We start from the raw sequence: 19,045 nt of genomic DNA, 5'->3' as shown, positions 1-19,045 counted from the left end.
ACCACTTACACCCCACGGCTGCTTTGTACTCCCGGTGATGTCACAGAAGACCGCTGTATAGAACCTATTGTTTTCTTTCGATGACTTTCGGGTGTACATCCTGCCCACTACATCCGTGAGCGCGCAGTACGTAGGCATGCGCAGAACGTGCGGACTACGTGCTCATGCGCAAAACTGAATTATCCAGTTTGGGACGCGCGTGACATTTGAGTGCTGATGGTTAACGGCTTCAGATTATCCATCATTGAATCTTCACTATCCTTCTTAACACAGGTAAGTTTGAAGTGTATTTTCACATTGCGTAATGAAAATAGACCAAACGCCAGGGGTCATGATGTTTATTACTGCGTAACACTGGTTTGCGCAACAAATAAAAACAAAACAAGAAAAGGACGTCTCGACGCCTATGCGGGCGTCCTCATCAGCTTTAAAAGAACGTAAATGAACTGTTCATGAGAAGAGGAAACCTTTTAAAGCCTTGTAGCAGTCCGGTAGAGGCCCCTGGTGATGATTACAGGCATTGTTGTCACTATGAATATGCCATGACTCAAGGAATTTCCTGACTCCCCATCTGTGTTCACGTGTCAAGGTCTTTACATTATCAAAATCGAAGGAATGACCTGTTTTTTGTACATGCTCAACAAGTTCGGTGCGACGATTTTCTGCAGGCGGGTTCTTGATCTGGGCTTTGTGCTCCTTCGTCCTTGTGGCTTTCTTTCTTCCTGTTTCCCCTATGTAGCATGCGTCACAGTCTGTACACAGTACACCCTATCTTGTAAACAACACCTGATTGGTACATATGGGGCACAGAGTATTTAGGGTGACAAAGTATGTTGCGCAATGTTTGTTTTGGTTTGAACGCTGTAGTGATACCAAGTGGTTTTAAAATCCTTCGTACGGACTGTCCGCGGACGTATGTGATACATACGATCTTATCAGGGGGAAGTCTTTCCACTGTGTTATAGGATGACATTCTAAAAACGGTGTTTCTAACGAAACTATCAGGGTAATGATTCCTTGTGAGGGTGTCACTCGGTAAGATTTGTTCAGCTGCCTTAGATTTACCCGTGCGTGGTATCGTGTGTAAACGGTTGAATAATGACCTGACCACAGCTCGTTTGTGTTCAGGAGCATGGTACGAGTGAAAATCTAAAACTGAGCCATTGTCACACGGTTTACGATAAACTGAGGGACTCATTACGAGTAATTAAAACATCTAGAAAAGGTAACTGACCGTCGTTTTCCTTTTCTATCATGAACTGTATGTTGGGGTGAGTACTGTTAAAAAGAGTATGCAAAGAAGTCACATCCTCACGGTTTAGCACTACAAAAGTGTCGTCAACATAACGCTTATAAAATTTTACAGCAATGTTACTGGTGTCAAAAACTCATTCTTCGATGTGTTTCATTACCAAGTTGGCCGCTGGAACTGAGACTGGACTTCCCATTGGGCAGCCTCTTATTTGTCTGTAAACTTGGTCGTCGAACTTAAAGTAGGTTTCTTTAAGATAGAATGAGAGCAAAGATACGATTTCCGAGACGGTAAGAGCAGTGCGGTCGGACAAGTTGTCATCGTTATGTAGGCGGGTTTTGGCAACATCTATGGCAAGGTCAATGGGCACATTTGTAAAAAGCGAAATAACATCAAAAGACACCATTACATCACCCGGATCGATGATGTCGTGTACATATATGTACCAATATGTACCAATCAGGTGTTGTTTACAAGATAGAGTGTAGAGACTGTGACGCATGCTACATAGGAGAAACAGGAAGAAGGAAAGCCACAAGGACGAAGGAGCACAAAGCCCAGATCAAGAACCCGCCTGCACAGAATCGTCGCACCGAACTTGTTGAGCATGTACAAAAAACAGGTCATTCCTTCGATTTTGATAATGTAAAGACCTTGACACGTGAACACAGATTGGGAGTCAGGAAATTACTTTAGTCATGGTACATTCATAGTAACAACAATGCCTGTAATCATCACAAGGGGCCTCTACCGGACTGCTACAAGGCACTAAAAGGTTCCCCTTCTCATGAACGTTTTTTAAAGCTGATGAGGACGCCCGCATGGGCGTCGAAACGTCCTTTTCTTGTTTTGTTTTTTATTTGTTGTGCAAGCCAGTGTTACGCAGTACTAAACACATTGCGTAATCTATCCCGTAGAAACCCAAGCAGCACAATGTACCGAAAGTCGAGTGCAATAGGGGTGGACGATATGTGTCTTATCAATGTTCTTTCATTTCACCTGTTCGTTCAAGGTCTTCCACCTACCCGTCCACCCCTATAGGCCTGTTGCGCTCAAGTTTGCCCGGCGACGCGAGCGCCAATCGGGACCCAAGCGGGAGCGGGAGCAGTGACTGGTCCGCACAGCCAGCAGCCAAGCATGTATCGTGGTTAAATATGCCGCCTTTCAGATTGCCAACGCACGGCAAGCCACAACACAAGTCGGGCACACAGTATTATTGTGTCGTTGGCTACCATAACAGATTCCAAAACGTCAAAAAATAAGGTTTTATCGCTTCCTCGGAAACCCTTGGGAGACAGAAAGGCGGAAAGCGTTAATTGCGTCTACCGTAAAAACGCCGCGAAGTTTCCGCTCTGCATTCCACCTGGAGATAATGTAGAGTTATACCCAAACAACTTGCGGTAGAAATTTACTTGGATATATTATTAGTATTGTGTTATTGGATTATTATTATTATTATATCACAAATTTTGCCAAACAGTTAGTACTTTATATGCAGATTAGAGGGAAATGTGAAAGGCTTACTGTAGACATCGACTCCCGCCGGTTCTTCTTCTTACTGCTATGTTCGAGGGTCTTCGTGCAGTGTGATGTTTACTTAAATAAAAGCAATGCCCTTACTTACTTACGTTCTTCAAGAGACCCGCTACGAAGCTACCCCCTGGCATTTTTGTTGGAATGCTATAATGGAACACCGTGCGTGTCCCTCTCATGACCTTTAGGAGATCAAATAGATTCTCCGTTTGCTCACCCGTTACTACATTGTCGAAAATGCCGTTCAGAACCTCTTTACAGTCCCACAGTAAGGCTCCCCTCTGTTCAGACTCAAGGACCTCAGCGAGTGGACAAACTATGTCTGGGTACGCGTGAATGATATCACCAGGCGGTTTTCTTTTTGCAGCGGGAGACATTTGGTTGATATACCTACATTACACAAACAAGGAGAAATATATCAGATGCAAGCTGTTTATTACCAAGAGCAATAAAGCATTGTTTTGAGGCAACGTACTAGGTACACGGTACAATACTGGTTGATGAAACATATAAAATGCTGAAGAATAACAGAATAGCCAACGATCAACGATGCAGCAGGGTACAGCAGCAGCATTCAGTAGAGAAAGATCATTGGCAAATGATCAACGATGCAGCAGAGATGACTGTAGCCTCATCAGCTCTAAAAATACAATATGAAAGGTCTGCACCCGAGCTCCTGCCTAAAGGAAAGCACATTGTCCACATTATACATACGTACTCGGAAATAAGTCGGCGATACCCTTTGTCATGTCACGCCTGCGGCTTTGAGCTTGGCTTGCCCCTCTTTTGTTGTTGCCCGTACATGTGGCGTCTTCTTCCTTGTTCAGGTAGTAGCAGACTGCTGTCGCGTGCTTACATTTTCCCGCAATTCCCGCTTTACAGGTACACGACGCAACATAAACTGTCACGAGCACTTGGACACCTGTGATGGAGAGGTACCGAAATTGAGTTAAATCAGCTTTCAGTGCGGGTAAAATGTGCATTCAATGTTTTTCTGATCAGGTATATCATTTTGATGTACAGTTAAAAAATATTACGTACGATCACGCCGACTCATCTCGAACCGGACGCTATTAACCACGCTGTCCTTCACTTCTTCCGAAATGCATTAACGACGATTTCGTTACCGTCCGATGCTTCGTCGACGCCGAAAACATTGACTAGTAACTTGCCCAATCGTCAATGACCTCCAGCTTTTCAAACCCACGCAGGATGCGATACATTGCTTGCTTGCGCCAGAGCGAAACCCGCGAAACCGAAACACTCTTGTGCGGACCATTGTTTCGATTTGCTTCCGCATGCGGCGCTGTCGTCCGCTGATCGCAACGCCGCCTGGCCGAGAGCTACAGGCCCATTGCACTCGACTTTCAGTACATTGTGCTGCTTGGGAAGCTTATCGTGAATGTTGCAGGTGATGCGTGTTTCAGTCTAGGAAAGTTTGTGTGGCTGCGTCAGGGGTTGACGCCGTTCGTGTTGATACTGACCGCGACAAAGCACAGATAAGGTTGCTATGTTATAGTTCAACAGGATGCATGAGGAATGTTATTTGTTCTCAGCATGCCCAAAATTCGCGGGCACGTCTCCCTAAAGTGCGCTTAGCCTAATAGCACGCGTGGTGTAAGCGAGACAACTTTACGTTTGTACACGTGTATAGGTGAGAGAACGCATGAAACCCAAAAGGAAGGAGGAGGACAGGAGAGCGAACACCTGCTATGGTTCTCTTCCTTTTCATTTGTGATAACTGGCACTGCGTGACGAGCTTGATAAGGATTCTTCAAACTGCTTCATCGCTTTCAAATGCCAGGCTTCTTTTTAGACGAGTATCGCTGGTACAAATGGCATTCTCAATGCCATTATACCTCCGACACATGCCCTCCGACATTACCGTATCGATAACTCCGATACACACACCTCCGAAAACAGAACTTTCTGTTTTCTGCAGGGCGTTTCATTTAAAATGAGAAACTTATAAAAATGGCGCATTGCACTTGAACGAGGCTTAGTGCGTTAGTAAGGGTCCAGAGATACTCAGTCTATTTTTTGTTTCCTCGTTTATAATATTTTAATTTGTTTATTTATTTAATTCCGTGTCAACGGCGCGAAGCAACTGTGGCTATGAGCAGCATACAGACGTGGACACATGGAGAGAGGACAGCAGGAAGGAGTGGGGGCAGGGGGTTAGTATGCGTCCTGGGCCGACTGCAGGGGGAACTGTGCAGAAAATTCGTCTGGAAAGTCTTCGGAAAACCCAGGGAAAACCTCAGACAGCACAGCCGGTGACAGGATTCAAACCCATGTCGCCTTCCTGTATCGGGGACAAGGGGGCCGTGGGGGGGGGGGGGCTCTTCCAGTGGGGGACAAGGGGGCCATGATTATGTGCCTCCTCTCAGTTCTTTTTCCTTTTCCGATTTCAAAAAAAAAGCGCGCCTAAAGCTTCGGAATACCGCTCGACAGCAGCACAGACGCGCGGGAAAGAAGTGATCTGTTCGTTCGTTCAAAATGTATAAACCACTTTACCGTTCACAAACAAGAGGCGCTATCTGCGCATGCGCAGAGTTGGCGTGGGCAAAACACACTGAACCTAGCCGTGGGAATGCTTTCCGCAAGCGCGACATCGGCTGTGTTGCACTGCTACACCGCTCGCGGCAGTCTCCTAATTCCACAATACCCGACTAATTTAGAGCTGTGAAGGAATCAGACAAGTGTCTCTTTGCGCTATACATCGACAACTGGACAGCCCAGCCACAAAACATGCCGCCGATCACAATCGCGTAGTACTTTATCCAATATTTTCGACGAGCCAGTTCAGTGCTGATATTGTGCAAGCATACAGGTCACTGGAAGCACACAATTACTTCACCTTTGGCGAGCTGTTTGATCAGGGCGTTTCTGCAAACACCGCTGATTTGCTACGGTGCACCGGTTCATGTTAGCGTCGTTTATTTATACACAGGTATCGTCAAGGGATCTCACAAATCCAATGTAGGGGAATCTTTCCGTTTGCCTGATCAAAACGATTCCAACACACAAAAATCAAACATTTTTGAAACAATTCACAATCAAACGATTTCTTCGTTCGGCGTTGCGCAGAAACTTATGAAAAGTGATGGTAATCGATTTTCTGAGGCTGGAACACCTTTCATGGACTTTCTTCTTTCATTGCGAAAAGTGATTTCAACCTTTAGTCATACGATAAAATGTTGAAAGTTCGACATTTCCTGTCTGTTGTTTTCGACGTCTTGGCTAATGACTCTCTAAACCTGTCTCTGCATTAGATTTTTACTCGATTAGTATTACTAGTACATTCCTACCAAATTTCTGAGCAAACCCTTCATGGCCGATTTATAATACATATTAGCGGCTTCAAAGCTACCAGAAACGGACCGGTAGGGTTGGTGATCTCCCGAGTGAATTGGAGCATCTATATCAGAAGCCGGCTACCCCAAAAGCTGTCGTATGCGGTCCGCGTAGTTCCTTCATGGCTCAATACGGCCCGCGGACACGAATGAGTTCGGCACCCCTGGTGTGCACAAAAAAAGAAAAAAAGAAAGAAAGAAAGGAAAGGAAACATGAAAGGATGATCGGATATCGCCATGGAGATGGTAATAATGGGGTACCGTTATCTTCGGCTATTGACAGTACTTTGTCGAAGGCGAAGTACAACGTCACCTCGAGTGTTCGCAAAAATCGGGCAGGATCCACTATTTCACGCGCAAAAGATGCCGCTAAAATACGCAACCAGTTGCACAGGACGATAGATATCTGGGAGCATTTGCTTAAAGGAAGGATAAAAAAGCGCGCTTCTGGCCAGGTATTGTCAAGTTTCTGCACAGGTACGTTGCCATGATCGCCTTGAAGTCAAGAAAACATTGACACAACACGATTATATGCGCCAGTCTCAGTTGTATTCGATACATTTAAGTCAGTTGAACATAGAGGCATATGTCTTACTTAGATGACATTAACATTTTGTTCGTGAATGACGCTGCTGGACAGTGCAGGCGCATTGGTTCGGCAATGCACAAAGCTGTCGCCAAGACAAGTGTACGCATGAAGAAAAGAAAAACAAAAATTGCCTTGCTTCCGCTTCTCCTAAAGAGAGGTATATAACGCTAGATAAAATATACAAGTTCACAGTCATTAAGGTACCCATCGAATTTCGTACTGGTGGTAACCAAGCTTCCCCGTAGTGCTGCGAGGAAAAATTAAGAAAAAGCGTAAAACATATAAATAAACATACATTATATACATGCAAAAACATGGTGGTCACAGACAAAGTCAAGATTAAATGGGAATCATCGACGGACAGATCACATGGCAATAACGGTACACTACAGCTATCAGACATTTTTACATCTTTTTACCGCCATAATTAGAATGTAGAATGCTTTTTTGAACTCTTTCGAGTTTAAAAAACGGATACTGGGAAGCAGAGAGCGTTCGATTTCCCAAAACGCGAACCTCAGGGGAACGCAGTACCTGCGGCGTTGTCTCTTCTGTTTTTAAATAGAGACCGTAAACAGGTATACAAGGTGCGCATTTCTCTGCATTATATTATTGCAACTCAGACAGTGAAAGCTTCTTGCAATTACTAACGCTCAAAACCAAAAGGCGCTTGCATACGCATGAAATACTCTCTGCACTCTTTCACTTTTTAGCTCCGCCCTGCGCTCTAACTTTACGTCATTTTGATGTGGCGCTTTCCTCTCCAATTACTATCAAGGGCCCACTTGTGATTTTATTTCACTTGCGAAAATGCGCTAGATGAATGTGTGCCTTATTCTATTCAACATCTACACAGTCAACCTCAAGCTGGAAAATAAATGCGTTCAATTGAGTTATCACACGCGAACTACGTTTTCCGCGCAGTAGCACGCAGCAGACCGCGAGCGCGAATGAATATTCGGCGCTACATTTCCGGAATCTTAGGTATCTTAGGTAGGTGCGCCATGGGTCATCTTCGTCATCTTCGAATGGTTCCGACGACTGCGCTGCCGTACTTGGGTACGGCTTGCCGGCATGAGCCACGTGGCATCGTGTCACCAGCTCGCGTGGCACAGTGGTTAGCGTGCAGGCCATGTCACGTCGTGACTGGGAGGTACCGGGTTCGACCGGGGACGTGCCGGGTACGAGGTAGCCCAATTATTGACGTTTGCGCCAGCCGAAGATCTACGAAATGTCATAACGTTGAATTTCGGAAGCAAGGAGCGCAAAATGTAGTTCCACGCGAACAAACGGAGCACTCCGCCTCATAGCTGATAATGAGGCCTGTTTATTGGCTGGTAATTTGAAACGTCATGTGCGGAGCTCGGCCCCCCGATTGGACGGCGACAGGCTACGTAGGCATGTAAGGTATGCGTTGTGGAGAGAGGCGCGCTGGTTACTTAATTTTGAAAGCATTTATATGAGTCACTGAGCTGGCACGAGGTGAACGAAATATATATTTGGGTATTATGACCTGCGTTCTTTCACGGGGTACCATTATTTGTGAAATGTCTGGCGGCCTGTTTACGGCCCCTTTAAATCAGAAGTCACCAGAAATGTTCTTCAGCCTATTTGGGCGTGAAAGCACACATTTATTTTGTAGATGATTTTATCAAACCCGTCTTGCGGTGCTGGTTATCAGAGGAGAATGCGTGCTGAACTCTGATGATTCCCTTGCGTTTCCAGTTTCATTCCTCCTCCCATTTACACGTGCTCAAACGAACAGTCGGCTTTCCTACACGCGGAAGTGTTGTTACGCTAAGCCCTCTTTAAGTAACGATGTCTCACATTTTAGTCACACTTTCATGCCCTCGGGAAGGAAATTGGCTCGCTACATAACCAAGACATTCACTATAAGGTCCTAACATGGTCCCCCTAATTGTGAAACTGCGGTGGAAAGTTACCTAAAGCGGAGAGCTTTTGATGTATAGGACTGTGAAATCACGCTGGAGCGCCAATTCTACTTCTGTCCCATTGAGTACAACGTGTAAGATTTCAAATGCTGGGGAACAAAAGCCTTTATAGATATACGGATAATTCTTTTTTCGGCGTAATTTCTTGCATAGGGTAAGGTGGAGCTACTTGAAGACGGGGGCAAGTTGAGGACAGTTTCGATTTTTCGCGTCGCGTTTTCTTAGCAATAATTGTTTTTCGTCTGTGACACCAATGGTGAGCACAGTCGTTGTCTGGGCTTCGAAGTGGCGGGTTGTTTTTCTGCACGTGGCTTTCTTGAAAAACGCCAGGCGTGTTTCTGCAGATGTGGTCGAGGTAAGAGGGGCCTCTTTTTGCCCAGTAACTTTTGCGGGTATTTGCTGTTAATTTGCTCACTTCTGGTACTCGGCTGACAAAATATCACCTGGCCGTCAGGATGCTGTGTCACTGTCCTGTATTTCCGCGCGCATTACTTGTGGCTGAGTGTTTCCGCTCTCGCAAACAAAAGACAAAATTGAAACCCGGCACCGCGGGGGAAGCGGAGGACAGTCGCGCTGATCGTACACTCTTTATTGCTCATCGTTAGACGTCAGAGAGAATTTGCTGTTACGGTAATGATGAACTCGCCAGTACAGTAGCTGCCATAGAAGACGGTACGTGTTACCGTGAAGCAGCCATTATGTTTTCTATCAACAAGTCAATGCTTGAGCGATATGTTAAACGGTCAAAGAAGACGCCTCATGTAACAATTGTAGACCAGGGAAGACCTCCTTTCATCCACCGGAAGGCCGGTTTCATCCAAATGATGTGTTCACCAAATCGAAGTTTGGTAACATTTTGGGACAGGTGTGGGCTTCTGTGGCTACCCCCGTTAATGCTTCGCGCGGCTTTGAGGCGACCAGGAATCTTTACGTTCAATCCATTGCGTGTGCCAGGCCATATGTTCGCTCCCGCGCAACTGGAAACACCGGTCATGAGCTCTGCGCTGCAAGAGAGGTACAGGTTGGGACAAATGTTTACGTAACACGCGAGCGGCGTACTTTTTCTTCGGTGCAACAACCTAGTGGCCGCCGGACGCGGGTGAGTTCACTGTTCTGGAGGGGTGGAAGGGTACGCTGTTAGTGGCACACAGCGGTAGCTTCCATTTCCCAGGCACATCCAAGTGACACAGGAACTACCACACTGTCTCGCTAACAGCGCACCCTTCCATCCCTTCGCAACAGTCAACTCACCTTCTTCCGGCAGCCGCTAGGGTGTAGCACAAAAAAAGAAAAAACGTATGCCGCTCGCGTGTTCCGTAAACTTTTGTCCCAACTTGTACGTAAGGAAGCCAGCCACAGCATAGATCGTACACCTGCTGCCTTTTACGCGTACTTTTACGCAGCGTGCTCTTCAAAGCACAGAAATTGGATTCAGTGCACAGTCTGCAAGGTGTGGCACCACGAAGTGTGTGTCGGAACATTTGACGAGGCCTCCTTCACGTGCCGGAGATGCGCGTGATGGAATTTTAGTGATTTTCTGTGTGTGTTCAAGTTTCCCACACCAAGTTTTTTGATGTCCTCAAATTACCCAGAGGTTGGGGTAAGTTGATCAAAATATGTAGCCTGTCGTTTTTGGCCGGTACCAAATAAATATCTGGCTTAACGCCACAGTAATTTGTGGATAATTTCTCGAGGGTTTGGGAATTCCGTTAACGAATTATGATACAGTTTAGGCCATCATTCTAACTGCTATCAACAAAATAGTTGAACTGCCTTCAACATAGGCCACTCTACCTTATAGATCTCACAGGATCCAGTGTGGAACCAGTGAAAAGCGTCGACGTTATCCGCCAAAATTATATACGTTTCTTATGTATTGGGTATATGGGTGTAATGCAGGCGAAGCACGCTTTAAGTTTTTGTTCGCGAATCTTGGGCATACTACTGACGATGTTGACATAATGGAGGTCTGCGTTGTGACACCGGAATGGCCAGAGAGAAAATAATCATACGTTGAGAACGCAAAAACGTGACGATGCTTCGAGCCTCTAGGGCAGTCGCCTTTTTAGCGATCTCGTAACCGACGCATTTGTTTCTAAACTAGCTATATACGAAACGTCTCCAAAAGAGTAAATACTTCAATACATTTTCGCTAAGAAAATAATGGCGAACGAAGTGACTCTAATTTGAGACTGCTCAGCAATAAAAGTATGAGAAAAACTAAAGAGCCCAAGTTACTGCCTGAAAATTTAAGACAAAAAGGACCTTATCTGTGAGCCTGTGTTGCAGTGTAGGCAGCTTCTTAATTTAAATTGTCGCACATACTGCTTAATACTGCGTCGCTTACTAATTCTGAAATACAGGTGAAAAACACGTGTGTCTGCATATATTTATATAGCTATGTTTCTTGATTGCCAGTTTCCAAGTTACTCAGCATCGAAGTACGGAGTTATAACGTGCTTCAAGGAGCTATACTCATTCCAGCTGTATGACAAAGAATCTTATAATTAACTGACAGGTATTGAACAGATGACATCGTTGAGCACCACCGGCTTGTCGACATAACAGTAAAATATGCCATTGTTAAAGATCCTACTACAGCAGGCACACAACAAGCTACGATCCGCCTCGCACGTAAGGAACAACACACATATCCAGTCTAGCCCATTTTGCAACACTGCTTTTTTAACGCGAGGCAATGCTTGATTTGTTTAAATGATGTTCGACCACAGCGGACAGCTCAGTGGAACTGTAGAAGAACGTGTCAGAAAGCAAACTAATTTATCTATGACACAGTTTTCTACGTGTCGACACAAACTGTAGTAGTCTTGTTCTTTCTTATTACAGTTTTCAGGCCAAGCACAATCATATCCAGCAGCAGTATACTCTGGGGAAGACCCGAACTCAAGCCAAAACGTTAGTGTAACAGCACAGGGACCCATCATTCAGGTACCAGATGTGACCTCTGCGGTTTCCTTGTTATTTCCCTGTATTGGGCATTCAAGATTCAATATGTAATTACGCTTACGCTTAATTACTCTTAAAATACGCTCACCATGTTAGAGAGAATGATGAGCGTGCAGCGTACACACACTAACTTGTATTCCTCTACTGCTGGTAACAGCATTACGTGCACATTAAATGTCACTGACATACGACGTCGTTACCTATAGTGTGTTCCTGTTTCCTTGTTGTGTGCTCCTGTTCCAAAAACATTTTTGGCGTTATGTTTGGTGTATGCTTGACGGATTCCTTTTTTACATGCGCTGCGGCCAGGGATGGGCAGTATTTAAATACATTGTTATTAAAATACTATTTAAAATATAAATACATGTATTTATATTTTGTATTTAAATACAGACTTGAAAAATGTATTTATAATTATATTTAAATACCAATTTTCGGGTATTTATTCTTGTAAATACTTTATAAATACTCTTAAATACAGAATATACTGACTCATATCTTAAAGTTGCCCTGCATTTCACCTTTCGGGAAGAAGGGCGAGTTTGGGGCGCAATTATGCCGGGTGTGCGCTAGCATGCGCATGCGACAAACCATTTTAGATGGCGAGTTTTTCACTGTTGTTGCGGACAATGGTCGTGACTACCCGATTGCATTGTTCTACGAAGCATCTTCGTCAAATTTAATACAAGCATTTGTTCATCGGCACCTGTGGAGATGCTGTTCTCCTTTGCGAACCTGATTGTACGGCCGAACAGAAGATGCCTAAAAGAAGCAGTCTTCGAGAAATTTCTAATATTAAAATCGCCATGATAATCTAACAAATAAATGCTATTCTTTCTTGCTGATTTGTCCTTATGATCACAATTATTTCTATGATTCCAGATGACATCTTCCTCACAGTATTTATGGTAGTAGTTACGGTATTTAAATACAGTATTTAAATTTTGTATTTAAATACTCATGTTGAAAACTATTTATGAAGAGTATTTAAATACCCCTGTCAACAAAGTATTTTGTATTTATATTTAAATACTCAAAAAATGTATTTATGCCCATCCCTGGCTGCGGCAACGGTAGCTGATTCAATATGGCGCTCCCCTCGCACGTACGTTCCAGTTTCGGAGGTTTCGTTCTAAGACACTCCATACGATTTCTATGGCTATCATCTGTTAATGCTGCCATTTGATTATTTTGTCCAATGATTTTGCACATATTGTATTGGTACTCTGCACTGCGATGGTCGAGTGGTTTGAAATTCACCACGATGAAAATGTACCCTTAGGCTCTACAGGTGACCACAACAATATTTCACCTGTGACAAACAGTTGGTGGGTATGGCGTGGCGATAAGGGTAAACTTTTATAATTAGCTACCTCGTAGTAAAAAAACCCGAAACAACAGGTACTGATATCACCAGCGTCATAATCCGAATCGACAATTTGCTCACAAACCACACATTACTTTAAAGAACGTTTTTAGTTCTCGTTTCTTTGTTTCCTGAAACCTTTATGTATTCCTGTCCTTCATTCCAACAGGTGTACACATATTTGCAATAAACTGTTTTCAATGAACATTGCATTTATTGTGGCTTCTGTGTGGCTTGCATGTATCAGAAAACACTCACCTGCATGAAGTACTGTTTCATTTACACAGTGTAGATTAAATTCTGAGGTCTGCAATGAACCACCGTTTCCTGCGGAGGGTTGGGGTGTGTACCATCGCACTTCAGTAAAAGGAGTGTACTAGCACTCCCTCGGCGTGGGGGTGTACAGAACACCCTTCAGTAGGACGGAGTGTACTACCACTCCCTCAATGAGGCTGTACAAGAACACCCTCCAGTAAACAGGGGTGTACTGCGGTACTCCGTCAGGGAGGGTCCGGAGGGAGTACTATAACGCCCCTCATTCTGGGGTGTCCATTGACGCTTATAGGGCGTCACGTACGGGACAATTGACTACACCCCAGAAGGCTGTCGTGGCGCCTACCTTTGTTCTTAGAGTGTGGGACACATCCTTAATTCTGGCAGGCAGCCGTATACTTCACAACGGCAGACAGTCAGAAAGCCCTAGTCACCCGGCTTTATCGGTATAATTAAAAACGTGATTACCCAAGGTTATGATACACTACACACACCAGTTCGATTCACCACTCTTCTCTACCAGAAAGTACGAGTAACAATCGATGCAGATATACTAGCAGTTGACACATTCACAGTGGATACATTTTAAGGTGCCACTGCCGATTAAAAAGCTGTATTAATTTTAGGTCATAATGTAAATTAATCTCGTCTAAGGACACGGCAATAAAAATATAAACCAGCTCCCGCGGTGTAGTCGTTAGGATATTCGCTTTCCACGCCGAAACTGAGAGGTACCGCAGGTCGGAATCCCCGCACTGGTTGTGCCGTTTTAGGTTTTCCTTGGGTGTTCTGGCACTCCTTCCAGGCGAACGTCGACACAGTTCCCCCTGAGGTCGGCCCTGGACGCATACTAAACCCCTGTATCCCACGCCTTCCTGTCCTCTCTCCATCTGTCCACGTCTGTACACCGCTCATGGCCACAGTTGCTTTGCGGCGCTAACACGGAATTCAAAAATTGTATAAATGCCCTAAGTGAACATTACACGCTTCCACCAAGTTTTAATAGATGTCGATAGCTTCGGATTCTCCGGGAGTAGGTGACGTCATCGAGAGTTGAAATCAGCCTCCTAGCAACAACGAGAGGGTCTCTGCTCTTCACCCACCGTTGGAAGTCTGCCAGCAGCTGTGGTGATGACCTTCGGGGAGAAATGTTGCCAGGCGCATTCTTGACCTATGTAGTCATACTTTTCAGAACCATGAATTAATTTTATGGTATTTCATTCGGGAGAATACATTCGGAGGGAGGCGAATTGGTCCGCAATGGCACCTTAACTACTAATTACATTACATTACAAATTACGATGCTCCCGGATTCTGCGTCAGAGCTGCGGTTGTTCAACGGCCTCTGCAGTTAGCGTCTCAGGCCGAGGCTCGTTCGACGTACCACGAGGTTCAGCTACAACCTCGGTGCTTGCGGTCCTCGTTGGCCAACGGTGACAGAAATTCTTCGCGCAAAGTTCAGTCCCCGCTGAAGCTGCTCTCAGGTGATCCAGATGATTGAATATGTCCAGAGACTTTCACGAGCAATGCCGGCGATGATTTAATTGGTGCTGCCCTCCTTGGTTGCCAGTCAAGGTCCTCGGCACCAACTGTTATGATAAACAGGTATTCACCTACACAGTACAGTTCGCTGTATTCCAGTCGATTTTTACGAGCTCATATAATGTGATTGGTAACTTGCGAAGCACAATTATATCCCTTCGTGTCTGGTTAGTAAACGTGTTTGCTGTTCATGATACACGCATCCAACCATTTTGAGTGTAAACCACTGAGTACTAAGAAATGTTTTCCTTCTTTCTCCACAAACCCTACGTAGGAGCGATACCATGGCGTCGTACATCATGACCAAGGCCGCAGCGGCGCAGCTACCAACGATGTATTTACACTATGACATATTTTACAACCCACTAACTATCATTTCCAAATCCTTCTCAATGTCTGTCCACCATGCTATGGTACAGCAAGACCTTTCTTTTCTCACATTCTGTTCTTTTTCCCTCTCACCTGTTTGCCATGCAAAACCTCAAGAACATAACCCTGTAATGCTTTCGGAATATCAACTATGTTGTTCCGAATTACACAATCTTGGTCAAGAGACAACTGGAGCCTGTGTGAAAAACAAAGAAACAAAAACAACTGTGTTGGGCTCCGGCAACACCCTCCGCGCACAGCGTGACAATGCCAACTCTCGGACATTTCTTAACCCTTGCAAAACTGGATGTCATCTTTCTGTGGAACTCCAGCGTATTGTCTTCAGCGTATGGTATTTTCTGTATATTCTTTCACCTTTGTGTGTTATGTGGTGGTGCTTCTGAAAGTGCTCGCCGTTGTCGGCCTCAAAGAGGTGTTCTCACGACTATCATTACGAGCATAATTATTATAAGGCCCTTAATTAAAATATGCATTTCTCTTAGTGCACGCACACCACGAAACTGTCGCACATGCTTCCATTCCAATTGACTATCTTGAAAGACAATGTACAACCAAATTACACGGCATGAATGCTACATGCACCAACTTGCCTGGGACATAGTGTTTGCGAAATGCACATTGCCTACTCATGGAATGGAATCATGGAAGCTGACACCGACAGTTGCCCCTCCGCAGTAGCCCCTCTCATCCCACGCAACCTTTACAGAGATATACAGGGTGTTTGCTCTAACGTGTCCAGAAATTTTATTTAAAGCGAGGGATAGAAGAGAAATGAGCGCTACTTTTCATCTACTTGACTAAGAAACAGGTACTACTAGTGAAGCAGTACCTGTTTCTTACTCAAGTAGCAGAAAAGTACCACTTGCTTTTCTTTTGTCGCTCGCTTGAAATATAATTTCTGGACGCGTTAGAGCCAACAACCTGGAACCACAACCTAGCCAATCTATCATCACTGCGCACGGATATCACTTCAACGATCTGACGTTGCCAGCGTCCGAAAAGACAAGTGTAGGATTTGCCAGAGTGAGCAGTACCAATACAGGCTGGTATCTGTGAAGCCATCAGAGTTTTTATCTCCTTGGGTAATGGGTACAGCGCTGGCTCTCACCTGTTTGCTACCAAGATAACGGTAAACACCGGCGGCGTTTCGTTCTACACCGTATTGTGTTTCCAGTCATATCAACCCTTCCCGTTGATGCAGATCAGAAAACGCGTGGCGTAATGTATGCATATTAACGTGCATGTGCTCCTTTGTCGTAGTCATCGACTTCGGGTGTGTCTGACGTCACGTCATTTCAAACCCATGTGGTTCTCTATCTGAGCCTTCATGCGGGGCATGACAGATACTGCACAGCTTTCTCGTTAAGCTAGTTCGGAATTCTTTGTCCTTGTATAGTGCATTATGGATAAGAAATCTCATAAATTTCCAGCCTCTATACTTCATAAACCTGATTAGCCCGTGCTTCACGATCTGTTACAAAAGATGCTGGTGCAAGTACTCAGACGCACAAGTGAAAACAAGCTCTGGTTAATGTTGCAGTTAAGCTGTATCTGGTGGAGAAAAATGCAATAAACACCGGGAAAGCAGTACCTATTCGTTTGCTTTAAGTGTTCATGCACATACTTACCTGAGTTTCCAATTCAGTGTGAAACACTCCGAAGAGTTCTGCCTTCTACATGCTTTCGCACATCTGAGGGCTACAGTGCAGAATAAGGCGATAGACGAGTATACTTTCTGTCTGCTTTCCCATACATGGTATGTAGTCCCTACTCAGGAGAATTTGTTAAAACTCTCCTTGGAAAGGTGACATGAGTTTCAAGAAACCTAAATATTGAAAGTTAGCAGGGGGATACGGTCGAAAGCACCTGCACAATTACAGTGCTATGGATAGTTACCAACTAGCCCGCCCTGCTATAATAAGGGAGCCTATAAGAAGTACCCAGGGTTTCTGAACACCGGGTGGCTTGAATTCTGTAGACTTTCTGCCAGAAGGAAGCAACATATGTTTTGTAAGATAATGTACGAGTGTTATCACTGCCTGCAGCTCCCTGCACCTTGAGTGATATTAGCAGTATATTACTGATGAAATATAGTTATGCCTTCCACTTCCTCGTCTGTCTCATGCAAATTAATTCTGGAGAGTTTATCTGCAACAATACAGCACTATTTCGTGACCGTGAGCTTTTTCTACGTCCCTTGAAGTACCTCCCTTTTTGTACGAAACACGGAAACGAAGTTTGGCAAAAAATGTGAGACCACGATGCAATCTATTGACTGCCACGCGGCTATATAGTGTGCTTGCGAGAGTCGACGAGTGAAGACAGTGGCTGATGGTCAGTGACTTAAAACTCCCGTCAAAACAAATATTCTTCGAAACTTTTGGCATATTTTACATTTCGTTAATATCTGCGAGGCATAAGTACAGTTTTCAACTTACGAAACGTTAGCTTCAAGACCGTACAAAGAAGCACCACACGTCAGCTGAACGAGGGACGGGTTACCAGTAACTGAGCAAATTTTGCGTGTCATGAACACGCGACTGCGAGCACACAGCTCAGTATTACGGCAGAAATCGCTGTGCAGATTGTCATGGTCATTGAAATGCAATAACATTTAAGAGCTCATCGCGGCATACTCCGACGATGGAGATTATAGGCCTGTGTGGACTGAAGTAGCTGGCGAACTTGGCCACCACTAGTTTGTCTATGCTTCTAACGTAGCACAATGTATACCACTTTCTGTACGGGTTATGGTAATTTATCGTCACTGGCTGGTGGAAGCTCTCCATAAAGCCCGCGAACCAGTTGTTCTGGGTCTTCTTTATCTCTGTATTAAAGTTTCCCATGACAATCGTGGGCATGCTGTGTTCTTACGACGTTTCTACGAGGGTGTTGTTTGCAGTCATTCAAGAATTTGGCTAGAAGGAACTTCTTGATCTTGCCTTTAGAGAATCACGGCGTAATACGTACCAGCACGATGAGGGTGGGTCATCCATGTATAGTCCAGTTCTGGCCGCTTAGATGGAGTTAACTTCGCCAATCATACCGGCGGTTGCCGTGGAACAGACATCATCCCAATGCAGGCTACTGAGGGATGCTCGTGTGTTTTCTGCGGTGGGTAGTTCGCGACTACCTATTCACAGAGCAGGAGAGACTGCACAGCCTTCCCTCTCCTGTACCACCACCACATTTCACCCTTCCCTCTACTCCCTGGCTTAGCTGCACCGAGCCTCAACTCACGAGCAGGCTGACCGCACCTCCCTCGGACACCCTTACCCCATCTGTACGACGCATGCGTCAACAACTTTGTCTGCAGCGGCTAGGGCGTGTTCTGCCTTGTCTACCATGAGAGTGACTGCCTTGATTGCAAAGATAGTTTCGTCGTTTCTACTGGTTCTCCCGCCAATTTTAGTCCAAGTGCCACCTGATTTAATCCAGGTGCCATCTGAAATAATCCACGACGTTCTTAAGTACTATAACCATGAATTTACACCAGGGACATCCCTGTAGAGTATTCTAGTGGAAGGAAAGGTAAAAAAAAAATATTGCTGATGGTACTGAAGCTCTGCCGTGTCTTATGTTGAACATTCGCACAACGTCGAGATGTTGGGAGATGGAGCGGGAGTATAGCAAACGACACCATTGGTCCTGTCGTCTGCTGCGGAATATCTTGTGACTAAGCTGCAGGATGTGCGTGATGTCTTTCCGTGCTCTTCAAACCGCAGGGAATATCCTGCGGCAGAGTCACAAGATATTCCTTCCCAGACGACAGGACCACTGGTGTCGTCTGCTATGAGCATCATGCCTTTTCGCGGTCTGCTAACC

General features: G+C 45.0%; 1 protein-coding gene and 1 long non-coding RNA gene across 6 annotated transcripts in view; one reads left to right on the top strand and one right to left on the bottom strand.

Moving 5' to 3' along the window:
• The window catches only part of LOC135393063 (uncharacterized), a 58,439-nt gene that overhangs the window by 22,126 nt on the left and 17,268 nt on the right, over nt 1-19,045 (top strand). For 2 of the 5 annotated variants that reach the window (XM_064623635.1, XM_064623636.1), the window contains one exon: nt 11,530-11,631. The exons of 2 other annotated variants lie outside the window; for them this stretch is intronic. In XM_064623635.1, the coding sequence (XP_064479705.1) occupies nt 11,530-11,631 (102 nt within the window). Of the gene's footprint in view, nt 1-11,200; nt 11,223-11,529; nt 11,632-19,045 lie in introns of those variants that run through there. One more of the 5 variants, XM_064623638.1, reaches the window with a different exon arrangement.
• Nucleotides 3,204-3,594, bottom strand: LOC135393062 (uncharacterized). The gene is made up of 2 exons (XR_010422419.1): nt 3,504-3,594; nt 3,204-3,425 (listed from the first exon to the last, which is right to left on the bottom strand). It is a non-coding gene; the product is annotated as an uncharacterized LOC135393062 (long non-coding RNA).

Source organism: Ornithodoros turicata, chromosome 4, assembly GCF_037126465.1.
Source record: "Ornithodoros turicata isolate Travis chromosome 4, ASM3712646v1, whole genome shotgun sequence".
NCBI classification, from domain to species: Eukaryota; Metazoa; Arthropoda; class Arachnida; order Ixodida; family Argasidae; genus Ornithodoros; species Ornithodoros turicata.
Note: the sequence above shows the minus strand (reverse complement) of the source record. Positions and strands in the feature narration are given on the sequence as shown.